This window comes from Callorhinchus milii, unplaced genomic scaffold (genome assembly GCF_018977255.1).
Source record: "Callorhinchus milii isolate IMCB2004 unplaced genomic scaffold, IMCB_Cmil_1.0 Scaffold18, whole genome shotgun sequence".
In the NCBI taxonomy this organism is placed as follows: Eukaryota; Metazoa; Chordata; class Chondrichthyes; order Chimaeriformes; family Callorhinchidae; genus Callorhinchus; species Callorhinchus milii.
In genome coordinates, this window is record NW_024704759.1 from 6,401,103 (window position 1) to 6,423,490 (window position 22,388).

Below are 22,388 nucleotides of genomic sequence, written 5' to 3' on the forward strand. Positions count from 1 at the left end.
CCTCCCTCTGAATCCTGAATTTGTGGATTTTTCAATCAAAATCTGCGCCAAAAAAAACAACCCCCAAAAAACGCCGCAAATATATATATATATATATCTAATATGTATATATGTGTGAAAGAAATGGCATCATCTCAGCTGGTGTGACTACATCGGAAAGTGGGCGATTCTCTCTCTCTCTGTGTGTGTGTGTGTGTGTGTGTCTGTGTCTCTCTGTCTGTCTGTCTCTGTCTGTGTCTCTGTGTCTCTCTGTCTGTGTCTCTGTGTCTCTACACAAAAGCCGAAGGGCGAAAAACCATGAAATTCCGACAAATGTTGTTGCTGCTGATTCCGACGATGCAGGTAATTAACTGATCGATCGAGTGATCTTCGATATTCCTTTTGCTGCTGTTTTTCCCCCCAATGTTGTGTGGGGGTGTGGGGGGGATTGTGGGGTTGTGGGGTGGGGGGGGGGGAAGGGTTAATATTCCCGTGGATCCTGGGTTTGCGGGGAGGGGTGGGGGGGGGGGGGGTGTGGGGGGGAGAGGGGGTATGTCGGTCTGTGACTTGAGGGATCACCTTCAGTGTCACCATTTTTCTTAATGGGGAACACCTTTAAATGGATACATTTCTTGTTTACGTTGGCGAAGGGCAACATTTACAGCTGATCCCCAGTGACGGCGCAGCAGCTGATTCCCCCCTCTCTCCCCCTCTCTCTCTCCCCCCCCCCCTCTCCCTCTCTCTCTCTCTCCCCCTCTCCTGACAGCCCCGGGGGGGTGGGGGTGGGGGGGAGGGGGAGAGGGCAGGAAAGGGGGAAATATTTGGCAGTGGATCTTTCTAAGACGGAATGAAAAATACATAAAAAATATATCAACACCTCCCGGGAGGGGGGAGAGGGGGGGCTTTACAGTGGGGTTTAAAGGGGGGGGGGGGTTGGGGGGTGTGTGTGGGTTGGGGGGTGGGTGGGTGTGGCGTTGGGGGGGGGTGTGGCGTGTGGGGTGGGGTGGGGGGGTTGGGGTGTGTGTGTGGGGGTGTGGGGTTGGGGGGGTGTGGGGTTGGGGGGGGTGTGGGGTTTGGGGGGGTGTGGGGTTGGGGTGTGTGTGGGGTTGGGGGCGGTTGGGGATGTGTGTGGGGGCTGGGGTGTGTGTGGGATTGGGGTGTGTGGGGGGTTGCGGGGTGTGGGGTTTGGGGGGGGGTTGGGGGGTGTGTGTGGGGGTTGGGGTGTGTGGGGGTGGGGGTTGGGGGGGGGGTGTGGGTTTGGCGGTTTGGGGTTGGGGGGGTGTGGGGTTGGGGTGTGTGGTGTGGGGTGTGGGGTTGGGGTGTGTGTGTGGGGTTGGGGGGGTTGGGGGGTGTGTGGGGTGGGGGGTTGGGGGTGTGTGGGGGTTGGGGTGTGTGTGTGGGGTGGGGGGGTGTGTGGGGTGGGGGTGTGTGTGGGGTTGGGGGTTTGGGGGGGGGTGTGGGGTTGGGGTGTGTGTGTGGGGTTGGGGGTTTGGGGGGGGGTGTGGGGTTTGGGGGTTGGGGGGGTTTGGGGTGTGTGGGGTTGGGGGGGGTGTGTGGGGTGTGGGGTTGGGGGGGGTGTGGGGTTTGGGGGTGTGTGTGGGGTGTGGGGTTTGGGGGGTGACCGTGTGTTATGTTTATCCTTTTATATCTTTCCTCGAAACGCTGTGATTTACGGTAAAGCTATTTCACGGTGTCGTTTTCCGCCAACGTTGTCTCTGACCTTTTGCGGATGATCCGCTTTGGGAGTTCCAGGTCAGCGGCTGCTCTGGGCTTCGGAGCCAAGTTTCCCGATCCCGGGATGTGGATCTCCTTCAGGAACCTTCTGCCCCCTCCACCCCCCAACCCCCCACCCACCCCCACACCCCCCACCCCCCACACCCCCCCCCACACCCCCCACCCACCCCACCCGGGAGGGGGGGAATGTGGGGAGAGGGGGAATGTGGGGTGGGGGTGAATGTGGGGGGGAGGGGGTGAATGTGGGGAGGGGGTGAATGTGGGGGGGGGTGAATGTGGGGGGGGTGAATGTGGGGTGGAGGGGAATGTGGGGTGGGGGGAATGTGGGGTGGAGGGAATGTGGGGTGGGGGGAATGTGGGGTGGGGGGAATGTGGGTGGGGGGAATGTGGGGTGGGGGGAATGTGGGGGGGGGGAATGTGGGGTGGGGGAATGTGGGGGGAATGTGGGGGGGGAATGTGGGGGGGGGGGGAGTGTGGGGGAGGGGGGAGTGTGGGGGGGAGTGTGGGAGGGGGGGTGGGGGGGGGGGAGTGGGGGAATGTGGGGGGGGAGTGGGGAGGGGGGAGGGGGGAATGTGAGGGGGTGGGTGGGAGGGATAGGATAAAATGGGGAGGGGATTATTCCATGGATCTGCTCAGGACCGTACAGAGCGCCTGTTAGGGAACTGATGGATACTGCGGCCTTCAGACGAGGTCCCGTCTGTCCGTTCCTCAAGTGTACGTTAACAAATAATCCTCACAGTTGATATAACGCCTCATTTACGTCTTCGAGACGTCTCTTGAAAGAGTTTCACAGTCTATTTTGCGGGTGAAACGTGCGCAGACGCAGCGCACAGCAGTGCCCCACAAACGGTCGGGATTGAACGACAAAATGATTGATTTTTTTTTTGAAGGGTTTATTACCCCCGGAAAAGCGATTCACAAAAATAATAAAGGTAATTTGGTCGCTAAATCCGTGACGGCTTGTGGGACACTGCTGTGCGTAATTGGCTGCCGTATTTTGCCCACAAAATATACCGTCAATTCACTTTACAGTATGTTTTGTGAAGCGCTTTCAGCCCTGTATCAAATGCAAGGATTATTATTATTATTACAGAGAGTAACAGACCCTATGTGTATATTAGAGAGTAACAGTTGCAGCCATAAGACATTGCTACAGGAAGGACAGAAATAGGATGTGAGTCTGCTGCTCCTCTTCCTCCAGTGACTGTCCAATGGGGAACTGAGCAATTTAGGGAGGAAGGACATAGGTTGCTGCGAGATAACTGGTCTCAACTCAGAGCAATAAGATGTTACAGTTGACCCCTTGAAGTGGGAAACCGAGCTGGGCTGACACTGACTGTTTCCCATCAGGAGGCCACATCTTGAGCAGAGAAAGATGGGTCACGAAGCCCAGTTTGACGCTTGGAGTGTGGGATCGTTTGCCTTTAACGGTCTTGCTCCGCCGAACCTCTGCGACCTATTAAATCTTCACCAACTTGTCTGCTCCCTCCGCTCGGCGGGCACTGTCCTGCTTCATTTCACCCACCCTACGCGCTCCACCCATCAGCAGTCAGGGCTTCAACCTTTATATCCTCACCATCTGGAACTCCATCCTGGAGCCCCTCCGCCTCGCCCCTTTCCTTACCTCCTTCAAGGCCTGTCTCAGGACCTTTTCGACTGGGCCTTATTATGATTATCTATTATTAAACCTGGAAGACAGTTTCCTGCAGAACTGATTTGACCACATAAGCCCGGATCCTGTTTGTCTTGCTTAATGCTGCCTCACACTGTTTTGACGCGGTGAACGATGAATCAACTAACACCTTTAGATCTCTTTCAGCTTCGGTATTGAACTTCATTTGCCAGTTGTCAGCTCGTGTACACAGCCTGTTAAACACTCTTTGTAAGACCTTTGCTGCTTTCTCTTATTCCACAGTTACCCCCAACTTGTTGTCATCTGCGCATTTAAGAAACTTACACTGGATCTGCAAATCCAGGTCATTAATATATACAAGGAACAGGAGGAGTCCTAGTACAGACCCCTGAATTTTGACCAAAGTCCCCTAAATAACTGCCCCATCTTCCTTCCCTTCAGCTAATTTTGAATCCATGTCCTTGTCTTACTCTTGATATCCAGGACATCAGTTTTTCATGCAGTGTCTTGTCAAATGCATATTGGAAGTGTCGGCCTGCACCCAGCCCCCTGGCTGTGCCTCCCTTTGTAGACAACTGTTGAGGAGCCTCCAGGCTGACTCACTCCATGATGTCGTGTCATCCCCTGTGGGCTCAGAAGGCGGACAACCTCTGCTCAACAACTCTGACTGGTAACACGAATGTTGGTGTGAAGGAATGTTGGTGTGCCTGATGCCAAATTTCCCGCTAACTGCAGTGCTGGGATAGGCTCCCTTCCTGTAACTCACTTATCCCGTGGTGTTGATCGCTCTCACTGGTACTAAGGCCATTTCATGACTGTGTCAGCGGGTTGGAAACACCCTCTGGCAGAGCCCTCACATCCTGGAGTCATGTAGAGTAGATGGTTAACGCACTCATCTCACAAGCGACAGGATCCGGGTTTAATTCCCGGGTGGGGAGAACCTTAGGTAAATTTCCTTACGCCACACGCCTCTGTTTACCTAGCAGCAAAGTAGGAATCCAGTTGTTAGTTGATTGGTGAATTGCTTTCCGGGAGTAAAAATCCCTTAAAAAAATAATAAAACGATGATTTGGTCGCTCGATCCATGACTGTTTATGGGACCCTGCTGCGCCTAATTGGCTGCCGCGTTTCACATGCAAAATACATAGTCAATTCACTTTACAGTATATTCTGTGAAGTGCTTTGAGGCGTCTCAACAACATAAGGTGCAAGATTATTATTATCCTGAGCTGTGACGTTGCCTCTCATTTCCTTGTGTAACAGGTCAAGTAACCACTCTGCGATCAGTTAAAGGGCGGGGAGGCAGACCTCGTGTTCCTCAGAATCAACGCTGTCCTCGTGTGGCCTCAGCACATTCATTCCTTCAACACTTTGCATCTATGCGTTCAGACTACAGCAGTCTAGACACTCAATAATTAGAGATGAGAAAGCACAGAGTGATTGGGAAATAAAATGATTTAATACCCAGGAGCTTCCCGTAGGATGTCTGCTTTTAGTCGATAAACCACATGATTGTTGGACGGTTAGAGAAAAAAAAATGGGTTTCACTTCTATCCTATCATAGTCCCTTCCTACCCAGCTACCCCCACCCTGCCCGAACAGCTGCCCGCATTTACAGAGGAAATTAAGATTCATAAAACAAAAAATGTGACGAAATATTTTTAAAGTAGCTTCAAAAAAGGGAATTCATCAAACATCTGCTAGGCAGCAAGGGTATGGAGGAGGGGTGTAAGACAGCCCTTACAGTGCGACAACACAAAATACAAATGGCCTCCTCCTGTGCTGAAACATTCTGTGTTAAAATAATAATAGTGTGGCTTCCGAAGGGTCTTATCATACTCGTACTCCGTCCGAGCACTTCTCACACATGTTACGTGGGGAAATGTGGCAGTGAATCTGTGCAAGCATTGTTCCACCAACAGCAAATGGAAATTAAGTCAGCGCCTTCTGGGGGTGCGGTGGGGGAGCTTCACAATATCATTAAAATTTATAGCCACTAAATGAAACCGGGTTCCTGTGTGTACTGTACGCTGCTCTTTAGGTGATGGGCAGGGTGGCGAGCATTAGTTACTCCTGGTCACTGGCTTCTAATAGCAATAATAATAATATAATAATCCTTGCATCTGATATAGCACCTTATTACATCGTTGAGAAGTCTGTTAGGTGAAGCGCTGTGAGACATCACGACGTTTGCCCTGCCTGGGAATTGAACCCAGATCCTCTCGCCTGCCTGAGAGGACCTGGGTCAATCATTAAGCTACAGGACTCCACATAATAATCTTTGCATTTGATATAGCACCTTATCACATTATTGAGATGTCTCAAAGTGCTTCACAGAGTAAAGTGAATTGAGTGTATATTTTATGGGCGAAATGCGGCAGCCAATTGCGTGCAGCAGTTCCCCACAAACCCTCATGGTGCAGAAAGGAGAGATTCAGGTTCCTGGAACATTGGGACCAGTTCTGGGGTAGGTAGGACCTGTGAAGGTGGATGGGTTACACCTGAACAGGGCTGGAACCAATGTCTTTGTAGGGATGTTAACTAGTGCTAGTGGGGAAGGGTTTAAACTAATTTTGAGTGGGGAAGGGAATCAGGATGTAGCATCAGGGAGGAGAAATAAGTTACATAGAGGGCTGGGAGAAAGGAATAGCAATGCAATAAATCCCAAAAAAGGAGGGATTAGACATGGGAGAAATGAAGAGCAGACTAAGTCGGTTTTGGAGTGCATGTGCATAAATGCACAGAGTGTGACAAATAAGATTGGTGAGCTGCAGGCTCAAGTTACCACATGGGGTTATGATGTAATGGGAATAACGAAGACTTGGCTCAAATAAGGGCAGGAATGGGAGCTGAATATTCCTGGCTACAATGTATTCAGGAGGGATAGGGAAAGAAAAAGAAAATGGGGGGGTGGCAATATTGATTAAAGACGTGGAAAGGGCCAATGTCCTAGAGGGTCCAATAAACAGAATCTATTTAGTTGGAGTTAAGGAGCAGAAAGGGAGCTGTTACTTTGTTAGGTGTACACTATAGATCACCAAATAGTGGAAAGCAGATAGTCGAGCAAATCTGCAAGCAGATTTCAGAAAGATGCAAAACCAATAGATAATGGGGGACTTCAATTATCCTAACGTAGACCTTGCAAAATAACAGTATGAAGGGCAAGGAGGGAGAAGGATTCCTGAAATGTGTGCAGGATAACTTTCTGGATCAGTATGTTTCCAGCCCAACGAGGAAGGAAGGAAGCAGTGCTGGATCTAATTCTGGGGAATCCAACAGTGTTGGATCTAGTTCAGGTTTCAGTAGGAGAGCATCTGGACAACGGTAGGTTTAGAGTACTTATGGAAAGGGATAAGGAGCAATCAAAGGTGAAGACACTCAATTGGAAGAGGGCTAATTTCAGTGAGTTAAAAAGGGACCTAGCCAAGGTGGACTGGAAAGAAAGATTGCCAGGTAGAACAGCTAATGAGCAATGGGTAGCCTTCAAGGAGGAGATAGTTCGGGGACAGAACAAATGCATTCCCACAGGGGAAAGGTAGGGCATCCAAATCTCCCTGGATGACTAAGGAAATTGGGATTAAAATAAAACAGAAAAAGGAGGTTTATGATAAATGTCAGGTCCAATATACAGAAGATATTCAAATAGAATATAGAAAGTACACAGGAGAACCTGAAAAAGGAAATGAGGAACAAAGAGATTGAATGAGAAAAGATTAGCGGGTAGCATAAAAACAAAACCTAAGGTATTTTATAAGCACATAAAGAATAAAAGGTTGTTTGAAGGTAGGATGGGTCCAATTAGGGACCAAAGTGGAAATCTTCTTGTGGAGGCAGAGGGCATGGTTGACATACTGAATGAATACTTTGCATCTGTCTTCACAAAAGAAGAGGATGCAGCCAATGTCACAGTATTGGAGGAGAGGGTAGAGAAATTAGATAAGATAAGAATAAACTGAGAGGAGGTACTAAAAAGGTTGTCAGTGCTCAAGATAGATAAGTAACCCAGTCCGGATGGGATGCATCCTAGGTTACTGAGGGAAGTAAGGGTGGAAATAACGGAGGCTCTGGCCACAATCTTTCAATCTCCTTGGACACCTGAGTGTTGCCGGAGGACTGGAGGGTTGCAAATGTTACTCCTCTGTATAAAAAAAGGGGCAGAAGGATAAATCTGGGAATTACAGGTCAGTCAGCCAAACGACTGGGGAAACTTCTGGAGACTATAATCCGGGACACACAAAATTTTCCTTTGGGAAAATATGGGTTAAAAAAGGACAGCCAACACGATTTGTTAAAGGCAACGCGTGTCTAACAAGCCTGAAAACTAACAGTGAGGAGGATAGTAGCAGACTGCAAGAGGACATAGACAGACTGGTAAAGTGGGCAGACGTGTGGCAGATAAAGTTTAATGTGGATAAATGCAAAGTGATGCATTTTGGGAGGAAGAATGAGGAGAGGCGATATAAGCTGATGGTACAATCATAAAGGGGGTGAAAAAACAGGGAGACCTGAGGGTTCATATAAATAAATCTTTGAAGGCGGCAAGACGGTAGATAAAGCTGCTTAAAAAAAGTGTATAGTATACTAGGCTTTATGAATGGGAGCATAGAATACAAAAGTCAGGAAGTTATGATGGACCTTTATAAAACACTGGTTAGACCTGAGGGTAACCCGAGGGCATCGATTTTAAAATAGTTGCTAAAAGAAACAGAGGGGAGGTGAGGAGAAATTTTTTCACACAGCGAGTTGTTCGGATATGGAATGCATTGCCTGAAAGGGTGGTGGAAGCCGATTCGATAACAGCTTTTAAGAGACGAGTAGATAATTATTTTTGGAGAACAAGTTTGCAAGACTCTGGGGAGAGAGCGGGGTAGTGGGATTGATTTGGATAGCTCTTTTGAAAGAGCCGGCACAGAGATGATGGGCCGAATGGCCTCCTTCTGTGCTATATAATTCTATGAAACAGTCGTGGATTGAATGAGCCATTTTCTTTTGAGGCAAGCACCCAAGCCATTACCGCTGCCGCGTTTGCCCACAAATATACAGTCAATTCACTTTACAGTGTGTTCTGTGAAGCGCTTTGGGACGTCCTCCCGATGTAAAAAGCGCTATATCAAATGCAAGGATTATTATTATTACGTTACAGCAGGTTGGTGAAATGCATTCAGGTGTTTCCTAATGGTGTGTTTGCTCTTCTATTCCAGCTGTACTTCTGTGAATCCTCCGCCAAATGCAACAGTCTCACGCAATATTACAAGGTTGCCCGCTGCTGTACTAAATGCCCGCCTGGTAAGTCCTTACCCAGAGATGGTCGATAAGATTGGACTAATTTACAGGCTGGGATCAAATTGAAGGGCTTGGGCAGATTATGTACAGAATAATGGATCTCTGGGCATGACCTAGAGGCTGGAGTCTTAATTTGAAGGGTTCTGTGTGTGTGTGTGTGTGTGTGTGTGTGTGTGTGTAGGTGTTTGTGGGGGGAATAATATGTGAATCTTCAGCCAAATGCAATTATCTTGCACAGTATTGCAAGGTTGGCCGCTAATGATAATAATATAATAGAATAATATTTGATCCACAGATTGAGTCATAGGCTGGAATCTAATTGAATGGCTTATATTATAGAATAATATAACAATAATAATATAATAATAGTTTTTCATTTGATATAGTGCCTTATCATGTCATTAAGATGTCTCAAAGAGCTTCACAGAATATATTGTCAAGTGTATTTTGTGGGTGATTGGACCCTGAGAGTGAGTTACAGGCTGGAATCTAATCCAGGTGATCAATATTTTTAGTGATCAGTGCATGATTGACCCCAATGTTGCTAAATCTGTAGAATATCTCTTCCCCATCGAGCTGCACACACGACACAGCTTGTGACAGTGCGTGCTTGGAGAAGAAAGGAAAACATGGCATTAAGACCAGAGACTCGATCAAATCTGCTGACTCTTGGGGGCTCCTGCAAGCCCCCTATTCTCTCTACGCTAGTTTGCTATTTGTTCTGTTCAATGTTACAGGTAGCTACATGGAGAAAGAGTGCACCCGGAAAGTTGAGACAGATTGCAGAGGGTGTGAGCCACACCATTACCAGTCTGACTGGAACATGCTCGATCATTGCCGACGACACACCAACTGTGACCCAAGTAAGCACCCGCCCTGGTCTAATCCCTGCACCACTGGTGACACTTTGTGTGAATGGGTTGCACATCAGAGGCCAAGGATCAGTTAAGAGCTGCCCCATCCAGGAGGCCCTCCGAACTGCCCCCTCCCCATCCTTCCCTCCCTCCCTCCTTCCCTCTCTCTCCCCCTCTCTCTCTTCCCCTCCCTCTCTTTCTCCACTTTCTCCATCCATCCATCCATCCATCCCCACATTCAAAGCCCATCTCAAGACTTACCTGCTTTCTTTGACCGTGATTTCAGTCGCCTCTCCCCACTTTCCTCAACCCCCAACTCCCCCCAGCTCAGGCGCCCAGCCCAGCTGTGTGGATTTCTTTTTAGACGTCCTCCCGATGCTGTGTGAATATAAATTACATTGTGTGTGTTCAGTAGGTGTCTACACCTTGAGTCTAGGAGGTTTATCTGAGCAGCGATCTCAGCACTCGTTATCATGACCTGGTTTCTCGTCCAGTTGTCTGACGCTAGGCTTCTGGCTCAACTGAGATGAGGGAAAAAATGCCAGTAGTTCAACAAAGCCTGAATACCCAACCTCAACACCAGCCCATTCTCGCCCGACTCCATTGGCTCCCTATCCTTCAGAGGATCCAGTTCAAGATCCTGGTCCTCATCTACAAAGCCCTCCATGGTCTCCCCCCACCCTACCTCTGCGACCTCCTAACCCCTTACCAACCTTCCCGCTCCCTCCGCTCAGCCGGCTCCGGCCTGCTCCACGCCCCCGCCCCACCATTGGCAGGAGAGCCTTCAGCCACTCTGCCTCCAACCTCTGGAATTCCATCCCCCATTCACTCCGCCTCGCCCCCTCCTTAGCCTCCTTCCAAGTCTCACCTCAAAACCCTCCTCTTCGACCATGCCATCGCCCCCCCCCCACTTCCCCTCCCCTCCCTTCTCCCTCTCTCACCCCAGCTCAGGTCTGAAATGCTGTATGCTGTCCAGCACCTCGGGACGTTCTCCCGAAGTGAAAGGCGCTATACAAATGTAATCTTGTTGTTGCTGCACACTTACCAACACAATGCTGTGCCAACAAAGGTATTTAACCTGTTATCTTTGATTTGCTCAGACGGAGGCTTTGAGACGGACTCAGAGGGCGACACGACGCACAACACAGTCTGTAGATGTGCAGTAGGAAAGCACTGCGCTAATAAGGACTGTGAAGTTTGTATGGATGACACCCCCAATGAAGAACTGGTGGCACCAGGTAAAGGCGTCGAACCAAAGTAAAGGCTCAATTGTTTTGGGCTCATCTGAATGTAACTTTAGAAGGTGGTAGCAGGCAGATGGTGGGGCAAACAGCCAGACACTGGCAGTTTACAAACAAGCCTCCCAACAAGTCACAGGCATTCACCTACGATCACTCAGTTAATTCACTTCACAATGTATAGGGTGTTCACAAAGTCCTGTTACTCCCATTTTACACAGTGCACTGACCAACAACTGAAATGTGTGGAAGACTGCTGATATTGTATTTAGAAGCGCTTAATTGTGTTCAGTGCAAGTGTTTGACCGTATTCAGATGTTCAGAGGATTGATATGGTTGTGTGAGTGCCATCGTTTTCATGGCAGATAATGATCCGTTACCACGTTCAGCACGATATCTTCTGTAACGTGGATGGAATAAGGAGGAAGTTACTGGTGTCGGACATTGTTATACTCGACTCATCCGCAACAGAAAATAAAAATTCAGTGTAAGAAAACGTAACAGGACTTTGTGGACACCTGTACATTGTCCCCCTGATAAATGTAATCATTCACTTTCTTAGCAGCAAATAGGAACCCGATTGTTAATCAATTGTCGTATCGCTTTCCGGGGGTAATAATCCCTCCAAACACGACTGTTTGTTAGACACTGCTGTGCTCAATTGGCTGAGTTTCTCCCACAAAATACATAATCAATTCACTTTACAATATATTCTGTGAAGCGGCTTGAGATGTCTTGATGCTGTGATAGAGCGCTATATCAAATACAAGGATTATCATTATTACAAAGACTTCAATGGGTTTTACAATGACTGATTGTGATTTTATTCCCCCTGCTCCCTGCAGATGATCATTGGCCGAAGGACACCGAATGTAAGCCGTGCCAGCCTGGCTTTTACTCCGACGTCTCCTGTGCAGTGGCACCGTGCAAACCATGGACAGAGTAAGTAACTCCTGGTTTGAATGTGTCATGAATGTGCGTTGCTCATGCCAGCCATCTGTTTACTGCTTTAACCTGGCGAGCAATCCCACACCAGATTCTCTCATCTTCCCTCCCCCCACTCCCTTCACGCCTCAACCTGTTTCATGCTTCAGCTCTTTGATTGCACTTTCAGTCATTTCCCACCCAGGCTTGGGTGCTCGAGGTGCTGTAAATATGAAAGGTGCTATGTTAGTGTACATTGTGTTGTGTGTATTGTATTGGATCGAGATGTGAAAGGCTCTATATAAATGCAAATTGTTTTGCAAAATTTGCAAATCAACTTCAGTATTGCAAAATGGAGTAAATTTTGATCTCGGTAATTGGCTCATCAAACGTGGCTTGAGCTGTGCGTTACCTTTTTAAAACCGTTATCAGGGGAAGGAGTGTAACTGACATTTTATCACTAATGTAGTTTTATTAATAAAGTAATTTTATCGATAAATAGATAATTATTTGGGGAGGACAAGTTTGCAGGGCTATGGGGAGAGCGCGGGGGAGTGGGATTGATTTGGAGAGCTCTTTTCAAAGAGCCCACACAGACACAATGGGCCAAATAGCCTCCTTCTGTGCTGTATAATTCTATGATTTTATGATCACTCACAAAATATACAGTAAATTCACTAAATATATTCTGTGAGGCACTTTGAGACGTCTCAATGAGATGATCTGGCGCTATATCTATTGCAACGATTCTTCTTATTATTAGAGCTGAAATGATGGGATGGTTTGAACCTTAATGTAATTGCCACTTCTAGAATGGAATCATCTTTTAAACCCAGTAAAATATTTTTCTCTCCTTTTAGCTGTGGGCCAAAGGGACAGCTGAAGCCGGGTAACACAACAAGCGATGTGATATGTAAGTACCATAGAGGCACTGCGTAGGCTGCGGTCAGCACTGACTCACACGAAACGAGAAGACAAGAGGGACATCTGAAAGGATTCTGACCGGAGCGGAGAAAGTAAACCACAAACAGCATGTTCAGATATGCCCAAGGCAGCAGGGAAAAGGGAAGACCGGTTCAGGGCTGTGAAAAGCAGATTCCTTGAAGCATTCCTTTACACAGAAGTGAATTGACAGTTCGCAAGATCACTTGTCAGTCACTCGGTGATCCCTCAGGGGTCACTCTTGTGTCAATGTCGATGCTAAGTGCCAGCAGGCTTTTATATGTATATTTCTCACGTGGTGCAGCCTCTCCAGCTTGTTGTGGTGTTATCAAATTTCCCGTGTGTCTATAGATAATGGTTTGCATTGTTGCTTTGTTTTCAGTGGTACTGTTATCTGTTCTAACACTTTGTGTATGTAAGTGTGTGTATTGTATCCGTGAGTGAGTAAGTATGTGTGTGCATGTGTACATATGTATCGGTATGTGTGTATATATTTATACTTGTGTATCGTGTGTGCATATTTGTAGTGTGTATTGAATGTGTGTGCGTTGTGTATTTGTTTGTGTGTATTGTATTGTGGAGTCCTGTAGCTCAGTGGTTGAGCACTCGCTTTGCGAGCGAGAGACCTGAGTTCAATTCCAGGCAGAGGGCGAAACCTTGGGCAAGTTTCCTTACTCCACACAGAGCCTAATAATAATCCCTCCAAAACCAAAAACAATAATAAATTGGTCATTTTCAATCCACGACTGTTTGTGGGACATTGCTGTGCGCAATTGGCTGCTGCGTTCGCCCACAAATATACAGTCAATTCACTTTACAGTGTGTTCTGTGAAGCGCTTTGGGACGTCCTCCTGACGTGAAAAGCGCTATATCAAATGCAAGGATTATTATTATTTTATTATTATTATTATCTGTGCGTGTACGTGTGAATTGTATCTCTGCGTATGTTTGTATCAGAGTGTGCGTGTTTCGTATCAAGGGTATGTATGTGCATGTATGAATCAGAGAATATGTGTGAGAGAGCGTTTTGTATCAGAGTATGTATACGTGAGTCATTCGTGGAGTCCTGTAGCTTAGTGGTTAAAGCAATCGCCTTGCAGCAGGGGCAACAACAACAAAATTACATTTGTAAAGCGCCTTTCATGTCGGGAGGACGTCCCAAGGCGCTGGACAGACAGAGTTATGGACCCGAGTCGGGGGTCGGGGAGGGTGGAGGACAGGGGAGGAAGCAGGATAGTGGGCGGGCGAGGCGGGGGAGGTGAAGCTGGCCGGAGCCCGCTGAGCGGAGGGAGCGAGCAGGATGGTAGGGGGTTAGAAGGTCGCAGAGGTAGGGGGGGAGCAAGGCCATGGAAAGCTTTAAAGGTGAGGACCAGGATCTTGAACTGTATCCTCTGTGTGATGGGAATCCAGTTGAGTCAGCCGAAGATGGGGGTGATAGCGTCACGGAGCCTTGTGCGGCAGAGGACACGGGCTGCAGAGTTCTGGATGATCTGCAGCCTATGGAAGGAGGAGTTGGGGAGGCTGACAAGCAGCGAGCTTGCGTAGTCGAGCCTGGATGTTATGAATGTGTGTATGAGGGTCTTGGTGCCCTGCAGTGAGGAGCCAGGAGATGTTGCAGAGGTGGGGGAAGGCAGAGCGGGTCATGACATGGATGTGGGGTAGAAAGGATAGTTGAGGGTTAAACAAGAAACCAAGGTTCTGGACTGGCTTAATAAGATGGAGTGTGTATCCTTGGATGGTGAGGAGGCACTCAGTAGGGAGCCAGTCAGGAGGGCCTCGGTCTTGTTGACTTTCAACAGTAGAAAGTTAGCTCTCATCCAGGACTTGATGTCCGACAGACATTCTGTCAGGAGAGCAGTGGTCCTGGAGTCGAGGGTGGAGGCAGAGAGAGCGTTGGGTGTCATCCGCATACATGTGGAAGTTGACCCCATGTCTGCGGATGATGTCACCAAGAGGGAGCATGCAGCAAGTGAGAGGAATTGGGTTTGATTCCTGGTAGGGTGAAACATTGAGCAAGTTTCCTTACTCCACATCTCACAGGCGACAGGATACGGGTTTAATTCCCGGGTGGGGAGAAACTTTAGGTAAGCTTCCTTACGCCACACGCCTCGGTTTACCTAGCAGTAAGTAGTAACCCGGTTGTTAGTCGATTGGCGGATGGCTTTTCCGAGGGTAATAATTCCTTTATATCAAAAAAAAATGTGGTCACTTAATCCATGACTGTTTATGGGACACTGCTGTGTGCAATTGTCTGTCGTATTTCGTCCGCGAAACATACAGTCAATTCACTTTACAGTATATTCTGTGAAGCGCTTTGAGACGTCTGAAAGAGGTGAAAAGGCGCTATATCAAATGCAAGGATTATTATTGTTATTATATTCAGTCACTGACCTCAAGCTGTTCCGTGCAAAAATCCTGACTAAATGAGCATCTGCCTTTATCCCAGGCAACCCCGACACTGTCCTATCAGCTGGCATCACTGCCGCTATTGTGGTCGGAGTCTTGCTCGTAGTTCTTGTGGCTCTCATCGGGGGAGGCTTCTACATGACAGGTACGTCTGGCGCTGTTCTCACTCGGTCATAGGTTCTCTACATCAACAACAATTTGCACGCAGGGTAGGGACTCACAGTGCTTAAACACTTTAGGGTGGAAAAGTGCTAAAGCACTTTGAATTTGGCCTCCAGAATAGAAGGCCTGGGAATAGAAAGCAGGTAAATGCTTATCTGACGGAGAGATTCCAGGGAAAAGGGGGATTTCAAATGTAACCACAATTCCAGTCGCGGAATATTGTGATATAAACAGACACTGTGTTAATTCTAAAACTTGTGCAATCGCTCGAGGCACAATACTTTTCTTTGTTCAAAAACAATCTCTTTTGTTTGTGACTGTGTGTGCGTGTAGATTCCCTCAAGAAATGGCCGGGAAGTCTCCTGGGAAAGGTACGTCACACGGGAAGGGGGGCGCGGGGGGGGGGAGAGGGTGGTGGGGGGAGTTTTGGAGGAAGGGTTGGGGTGGTCGTGATATTTATCAAACTGTGCGGATCTCGAGCGTGTTATGCTGTGTAGACAATGCGCAGTATTAGGGTCCCTCACCTCATCCACATTCGAAAACCAACATTTTGTTGGGGGGGGGGGGAAATAAAAACAGTGAGGGGTGGGGGAACCCTGATACTATTCGTTTTAAATTGTCCAGTGCTTGCATCTCTGACTCTCCTCGTTCTCATCATTTCATCATTTACGGGAAAGGGTGTGGTTTTCTGCCGTGCACTGTGTGACTGAATGCTTTCAGGCTCTGTGCCAGTGGCAGCACATTTAGTTTGAGGCTTATGTATAATAAAGCAAAACTTCCACAAGTCGTATCAACAACAACAACAACAACTCGCACTTACATAGCACCCTCCACGCAGGATAGCATCTCAGACCGCTTAACAGTGGCGGAGTCTGACTCAGAGCCAGGGGAGGTGGCTGTAAGCACGGTCGAAGAGGAAAGTTTTCAGGCGGGACTTGCGGGAGAGTGTTGTAGAGATTCGTGGCATAGTGGCTTAAAGCGCGACCGCCGATGGTGGGTGGAGGATGTGAGGGACGAGCAGGAGGCTGGTGCCAGTCGAGCGGAGGCGCCGGGTGGTGGATTGGGGAGTGAGGAGGTCGGAGAGGTAGGGAGGCGCCAAGGTGTATCAATTGGGACCGTAATATTTAATATGACTTCTGTGGAGTATGAGTTATGGGCAAATTTGCGTAAATCGTATAAAATCCGATTGAATCAATAATCTACATTCACTGCACATACGTACTTCAATGCAACTGGTAAATGCGCCTGTGTCAACTGGTCACAACTTCATTTCCCGCAGTTCAATGGAGTCGGTAAATGCGGTAACGGTTTTACAAGTTTGGAGATGATTTGCTTTATAAAATACAATTAGTGCAAAGAAATCTGCAAAAAAAAATGTTTTTTTTGTTAAGAAACTGAATGGGACTCAGATGCGTGTATGACTTAGGAGATGATGCGATTTATAAAAATAAGACTTATGTGAGTTTTTACTGTATTCTGACACTCCTTGTATTATCCTGAATCGTTTGAAGAGGTGAGTGGATCCATTGAGATTTAAACCTGGATTCCCTCAGCCTAATTTCTATAGATCAACTGAGCGACTGAGATGAGATACATGACAGGGACATACCTCAATTCCGACAACATTGGAAAACCCCCAAATTTGTTTAAAACAAAAATTTGTTGTGGGTAACATAGAATTCCTTAGGACCCAGTACTGCTATAAGGTACCATAGTGCCATAAGATAATGCTATAGTTACTGCCTTAACACATTGCCATAAATTACTGGCATATGCATCACCATAGGTGTTGTGTACTTCATGAGCAGTTTAATCAGGGGATGTAACTCTCAGAGTTATTTTACAGCACGCTATTTGTGCCCCATTCTCTACATAAGAACATAAGAAATACTATGGGGAAAAAAGACCAAGGCCCATCTAGTGCACCTTCCACCTTCTTGGCGGTCGCATGCGCATATGTCCCGAACTACCTGTTGTTAATAATTCGACAGGTGGTGGTAAGAGTATAGAGTTTATTGCCCAAGATGAAACATAAGGTTTAACAATCTATAATCAAATTATACTACTTATAACAACAGAATAACAATACAACACATCTATGTGAGCAAAACATTTACCACGCAGCATGCACTCAGGTGTGGCTCAGTACTCCAGATGAACAACACACCTCAAAATACACAGCAGAGATCAGTCCCTGGAAATCCCTCAGGGACAACTGATTCTGTAACACAAAACTTCGGAAGACAGACAATCCCCAGCACTGTCTTTTAACCAGCACCGACCGGTATGGCGTTCAGCCTCTGGAATCGCTCCTCAGGTATAGCTGCAGTACCTTGCAGACCTTAGTACTGATGATATAGTGTCAACAACTCACATAAAGACAATCCCCAGTACTGTCTTAAACACTGACCAGACAGGGATGCCAGCACATATCCAGGCACTGTTTTGTACTCCAGACTAAACAGTAGATCTGGGATCACACCTTGACATACACTGGAGAGATCACAGAACTATCACACAGAATCACAGAGAGTGGCTCCTGGAAACCCAACAGAAACAACCAGCTCTTAGCCCAGCACCTCACTCTAAATCACTACTACTGTTACTACTTCTCTGCCTAGCAAACAGAATCGAAAACATATTACCCACTCCCCCTCCTCTTTCACTTTTCATGGTCACTTTCTTACTGGAGGTAAATTCCCTCACCCCTGTACATATACATAGATACAGTAGAATCGATATCGATTCCACTGGGAAGTGCGCTGACCCTCTGCACAACTCCCAACTATTTCAAAGTTACATCTTTCTTTTATGTGTTTCTAACTCCAGCTTCCCTGGTCACAGAGAGGCCCCCACCCTTCGCAGGGCTGCTTTGCACACAGAAAGATAAGGACAACTTATATATATATATATATAGATATGGACAACTTAGATATGGACAACTTCCCCGGTCTGCTTGTTTCTCAGCCTTGAGATAAGCAGGTGCCTGAGGCTGCAGCCTTTGCTTTTTGTGGTCCATTGTTGTTACATCTATGTTAAGGGCTCATTATCTCAGAGGAGTGAACATCTTCCCAGGAAAATATGCAATGTTATCAGAAGCTAACCTCAACCTCAGCCCGTTCAGCAAAGCTACTTTTAACCATTTAGCTGTCAAACCTTCTGGAACATTTGATTGCTGTTTGAAATATACCAAGTCGGTATATTTCAACACTGTGTGATTTATTCCATAATGTTATGGGATATATTACGTTCTAACGCTAACTGGTCTGTCAATGTTTCCACAGACTAAGCAAGTGGCCCAACCCCACGCTAAAGAAAATAACAACGACGTCCGTGTTGTTTTGCTTGATTCTAATGGCTGTGCTCGAGACCCGAATGTGGAGGAAACCTCGATCCCAGTTCCGGAGACCCAGATGCCAGGGCAGGTCAGGTGCATCTTGGTCACTGCCTCTCAAGAGGATGGCAAAGAGAGCCATCTCCCAGAGCAGGAGCAGGCCAGTTACCCCAGGAGCTAGAGCAACAACAACAAATGACATTTATATAGCGCCCTTCATGTCGGGAGGACGTCTCAAGAACAAAAAGGGAGGGTGGCTCTTTGGAGCACAGCTAAAAGGTGGTAAGCTCAACCTGGGCAATGTGGTGGAGGGACAAGAAGGTTGATCCGTTTAATTATTCTTGCCCGGCCCTCTGTGGGGGTAATGAGCATTTCTCTTCTATCGATTTGTGTCTTGTGAAATCGACGTTCCCAAGGGCAAAGGCCACATCCAAAACCAGATCCACGTTCTCAGCTACAAGGATGGGTTGAAGTTGTCATTGGTTGACCTAAATCTGTTGAATTGACTGGATTTCTATTTAAAGGTGCTGAAGATTCGTGATGTCAAACTTTTATTCAAAGTTGGGTTTGGGTAAAGTTGACTTTTCATAACACAGGGCAAATGGTTCCACTAAACACTGGTAAGAATCACAACAATGCTGTTTGGGCCACCCTACAATCCATTCGGACCATGGCTCAGAGGACTGAGGACATTGTCAGTGTTTTCAAGTCTCATGGACAAGCCAGTCAACTATCACCATTGCCTCGATTCACCACACATCAGCCTAACCTCTATTCTCTCAGCCTGAATCATTTGAAGAGCTGAGTGGATCCATTGCTGTTCAAACCGGGATCCACCCATCCTAAATCTGCGGATGAAATGACTTGAGATGTGTCACAGGGATACACTGCAATTCTGACAACATTGGAAAAAAATCACATTTGTTAAAAAAAAATCATGCTGCACAGACCAGTAAGCTCTCAGGTTAGATCTGTACTGAGACATCTGAGGAGAAATGTTTTCACTACAGAGCCTTTCAACACTCTTTCGTTAAGCGAAAATAGAATTGACGCACCTGGACTGGTGCACAGAGGAATTTACCTCCAAAACTTACCGCAAGAACCAGAGAGGTTTTCAATCCTGCCCTGCCATGCTCTGAACGAGGGTTGGTTGTAAGATTGTGGTATTGAGACCACAATAAACACCATTCACGGTCAGTTGGTAGAAGGGAGCCAAGGGGCGTTCTTTCAAATGTTAATTTCAGAATATTAATTGAAGTCTTCAATTGAATTTGATCGAGAAGCCTCTGAATATTAAGTGTTATAGTTACTGTGTGTAATGCTGAACTCTGGCTACAAGGATGGGTTTCAATTCCTGACATCTGCTGTGTGTCGGGGATTCATTTCTTCACCCAGAGGGAAATTAACAACCAGAGCAGGTTACCGGCAAGGGAGGTTGAGATCAGTCACTGGACTCGGATCAAGGTTGAAAGGAGGCATCTCAGAGGTATACACCATTTTCAATGGAATTGAGAAAGGACACCCAGAACAATACTTCTGGACGGGCCAACTATTTCAGGACACATGTTCAGATGTCAAGACACACACCAGAAAATATTTATTTACCAAGATGGTGATTAATATCTGGAACAGGTTAGTTCAGGAAGACTGGTTGAGGCCAGGATATTGGGACTCATTTCCAAGCAGCTTGATTCTGCGATGGCGGGGAACGATAGAGTGGGTATTCTGAAAGGATGATATCAGATGGGTCTTTATTCATCTGAACCAATTTTGTGATCTTGCACTTCTCCATTGCTCCATTTGCACTATTGCCAAAGGCTAAAACATTTAAGATTGTACGGAATGTTGCAAAATTCGGTCTTTATTTGGAAACCTCGGTTTACCGCTCACCTTTTTATAAGAAAACCTCCTTCCAAACTAAGACGGAATTAAGAATTTTCCAAAATTTCGCACAATTCTTAAATTTTAAGAGAACACTCTTAAGGCTAAGATCTCGTAGAATTTCTCAGCTTTGGGTTTCGCCCATTCCCTCATCAACTGGTGCGATTTCACAGAGTGTAGCTCATTGTAAAGAAATTGTAGAATTAGAGCAATCTACAGGCTCCTCCTCCTCACTCGATGGTGAAGTGCTGTTCGTCTAGTCTCTAGTAAGGAGACTGTTTTTACTTGTGGAGTAATGTAGTACCTTAGCCAGTGTCACTGTTATGAATAGTCTGGTGCTGATTCTGTCTCAGGGATGTTGCGATATACAATCTAAATGTAAAACGGGGCCTCTGTTTGTTATCCTGTCACTCGGGAGTACATACTGAAAATTTTAGCTGTAAGTAAATATGAATTGGAATAGACATTTGGATGGACACCAGGAAATGCTTCGTTGTACACCTTCCTCCCTTTCCCCCAGAGAAGTAAGCAGGGTCTCCTTCGGACTGAGCTGGCTCCAAGATGACATGTGTGGCCACAGATTGTTGTAATCAAGTCAACCCTCTGTGGTGGTCTCAGTAGTCTGGTTCCTGAGCCAGGCGGGTTGGAGTATTCCTATTCTCTGTTGATGACAGACCATCCAGCTTGACTCATAGACAGAGATTCATCCGATACAGCTCCTGTTAAGCAAGCCAAATGCCTCGCACATAAGGTGGTTCTAGCTGGACGAGCTGTGGGAAGCTTGCCAGGTAGCGATTTTAACCGATAAGAGTCCACATTCTCTCTGGCCAAGAATTAGGTGAGCAGGATGTATCCCTGCAGGGAGAGAGAGTGCATTTCATTTCCAATCACAGGGAAATTTCTATGCATGGGAACTGTACATATGTGTAACTCTCAGTTTTTTGGTTTACTCTTAAGTACCCCGTGTGTCAAACGTCCGACTGACCCCCCCAAAAAATATAGAGGTAAATCAACAGCTGAAAGAGGTGATTGAGGCCAGAACAATGGGATTTGTTAAAGAAACAGCTTGATAGTGTAATGGAAAGCTTGGTATTCCAGATGGATGGGATTAAATGGGCCAAAGAGCCGTTGTCACACCAACTTCTTTCTCATGCCTGCGGGACACCACCCCAGGGAGGGGGAACAGAGGGGAAATCAGGTGAGGCAACAACTTCCTTCTGTAAAGAACTTTCAAGAAGTGTTGGGAGACCTGACGGGACATTTGCCAGACAGCGATATCAATGGTGAACGATACAGTTTTAGCTGGTTTCACTCCAGCAGTTACCCCCCAAGCCACGGTTCTTGCCAGCTGGTACCCAATATGCGTACGAATCCCTCGTGCCTTCTCCAATCTGCTTACTCCCCACTCCATCACCTGCCGCCACTATGTTCAGCCACTGGTCCCTGGAACTCTCTGCCTCCAATCCCTTTGCCTAGCCCGATTCTTCCCTGTCTTCAGATCCCAGGCGCTATGTATAAAACGCAGCTTCTCCTTGTCACATTCTTGGGAATTTGGCGATCAAGTTTCGTGCCTCTGGGGGGGTGGTGGGGGAAAGAGCGCGCTTTGCACTCCAATACACGGGAATTTCCAGGTGTGGATCAGAAGCATTAGAACAATCCGTTTTGGGGGGAGGTTTCAAAGCTCAGAAGTATTTATTTGCATGTACAGTATATGTGTCAGGCTGACCAAAAACAAAATAAAAATCATCAGGTCGGAAGCTGGAACATTTCAAGGACTAATTTGGAGGATTCCCAATTAAATACCATTTCTCCCCCACTCCCCCACCACCACCTCAGTCGTGAGACGTGTGTGATTTTAAGCCAAAAGGGGGTGGGAGGGGGTACAACAGGATTAAAAAAAAAGAAAGAGAGTGAGAAGTCACTGGGGGTGGGATTACACTGAATAATCCCTCCAAAACAACAAAAGCAACAGTAAATCGGTCACTTCAATCCACGGCTGTTTGCGGGGACGCTGCTGT

The 22,388-nt window shown here is 47.0% G+C and overlaps 1 protein-coding gene across 1 annotated transcript; it reads left to right on the forward strand.

Annotated features, from left to right (window-relative positions):
- Positions 1-221: 221 nt before the first annotated feature.
- LOC103191371 (tumor necrosis factor receptor superfamily member 5) lies at positions 222-20,851 on the forward strand. Its single transcript, XM_007912365.2, has 9 exons — positions 222-342; positions 8,548-8,632; positions 9,367-9,492; positions 10,584-10,721; positions 11,567-11,663; positions 12,506-12,558; positions 15,034-15,138; positions 15,489-15,526; positions 18,440-20,851. The coding sequence occupies exons 1-9, from the start codon at positions 298-300 to the stop codon at positions 18,668-18,670; spliced, it is 918 nt and encodes a 305-aa protein (XP_007910556.1). The 5' UTR covers positions 222-297; the 3' UTR covers positions 18,671-20,851.
- Positions 20,852-22,388: the final 1,537 nt, after the last annotated feature.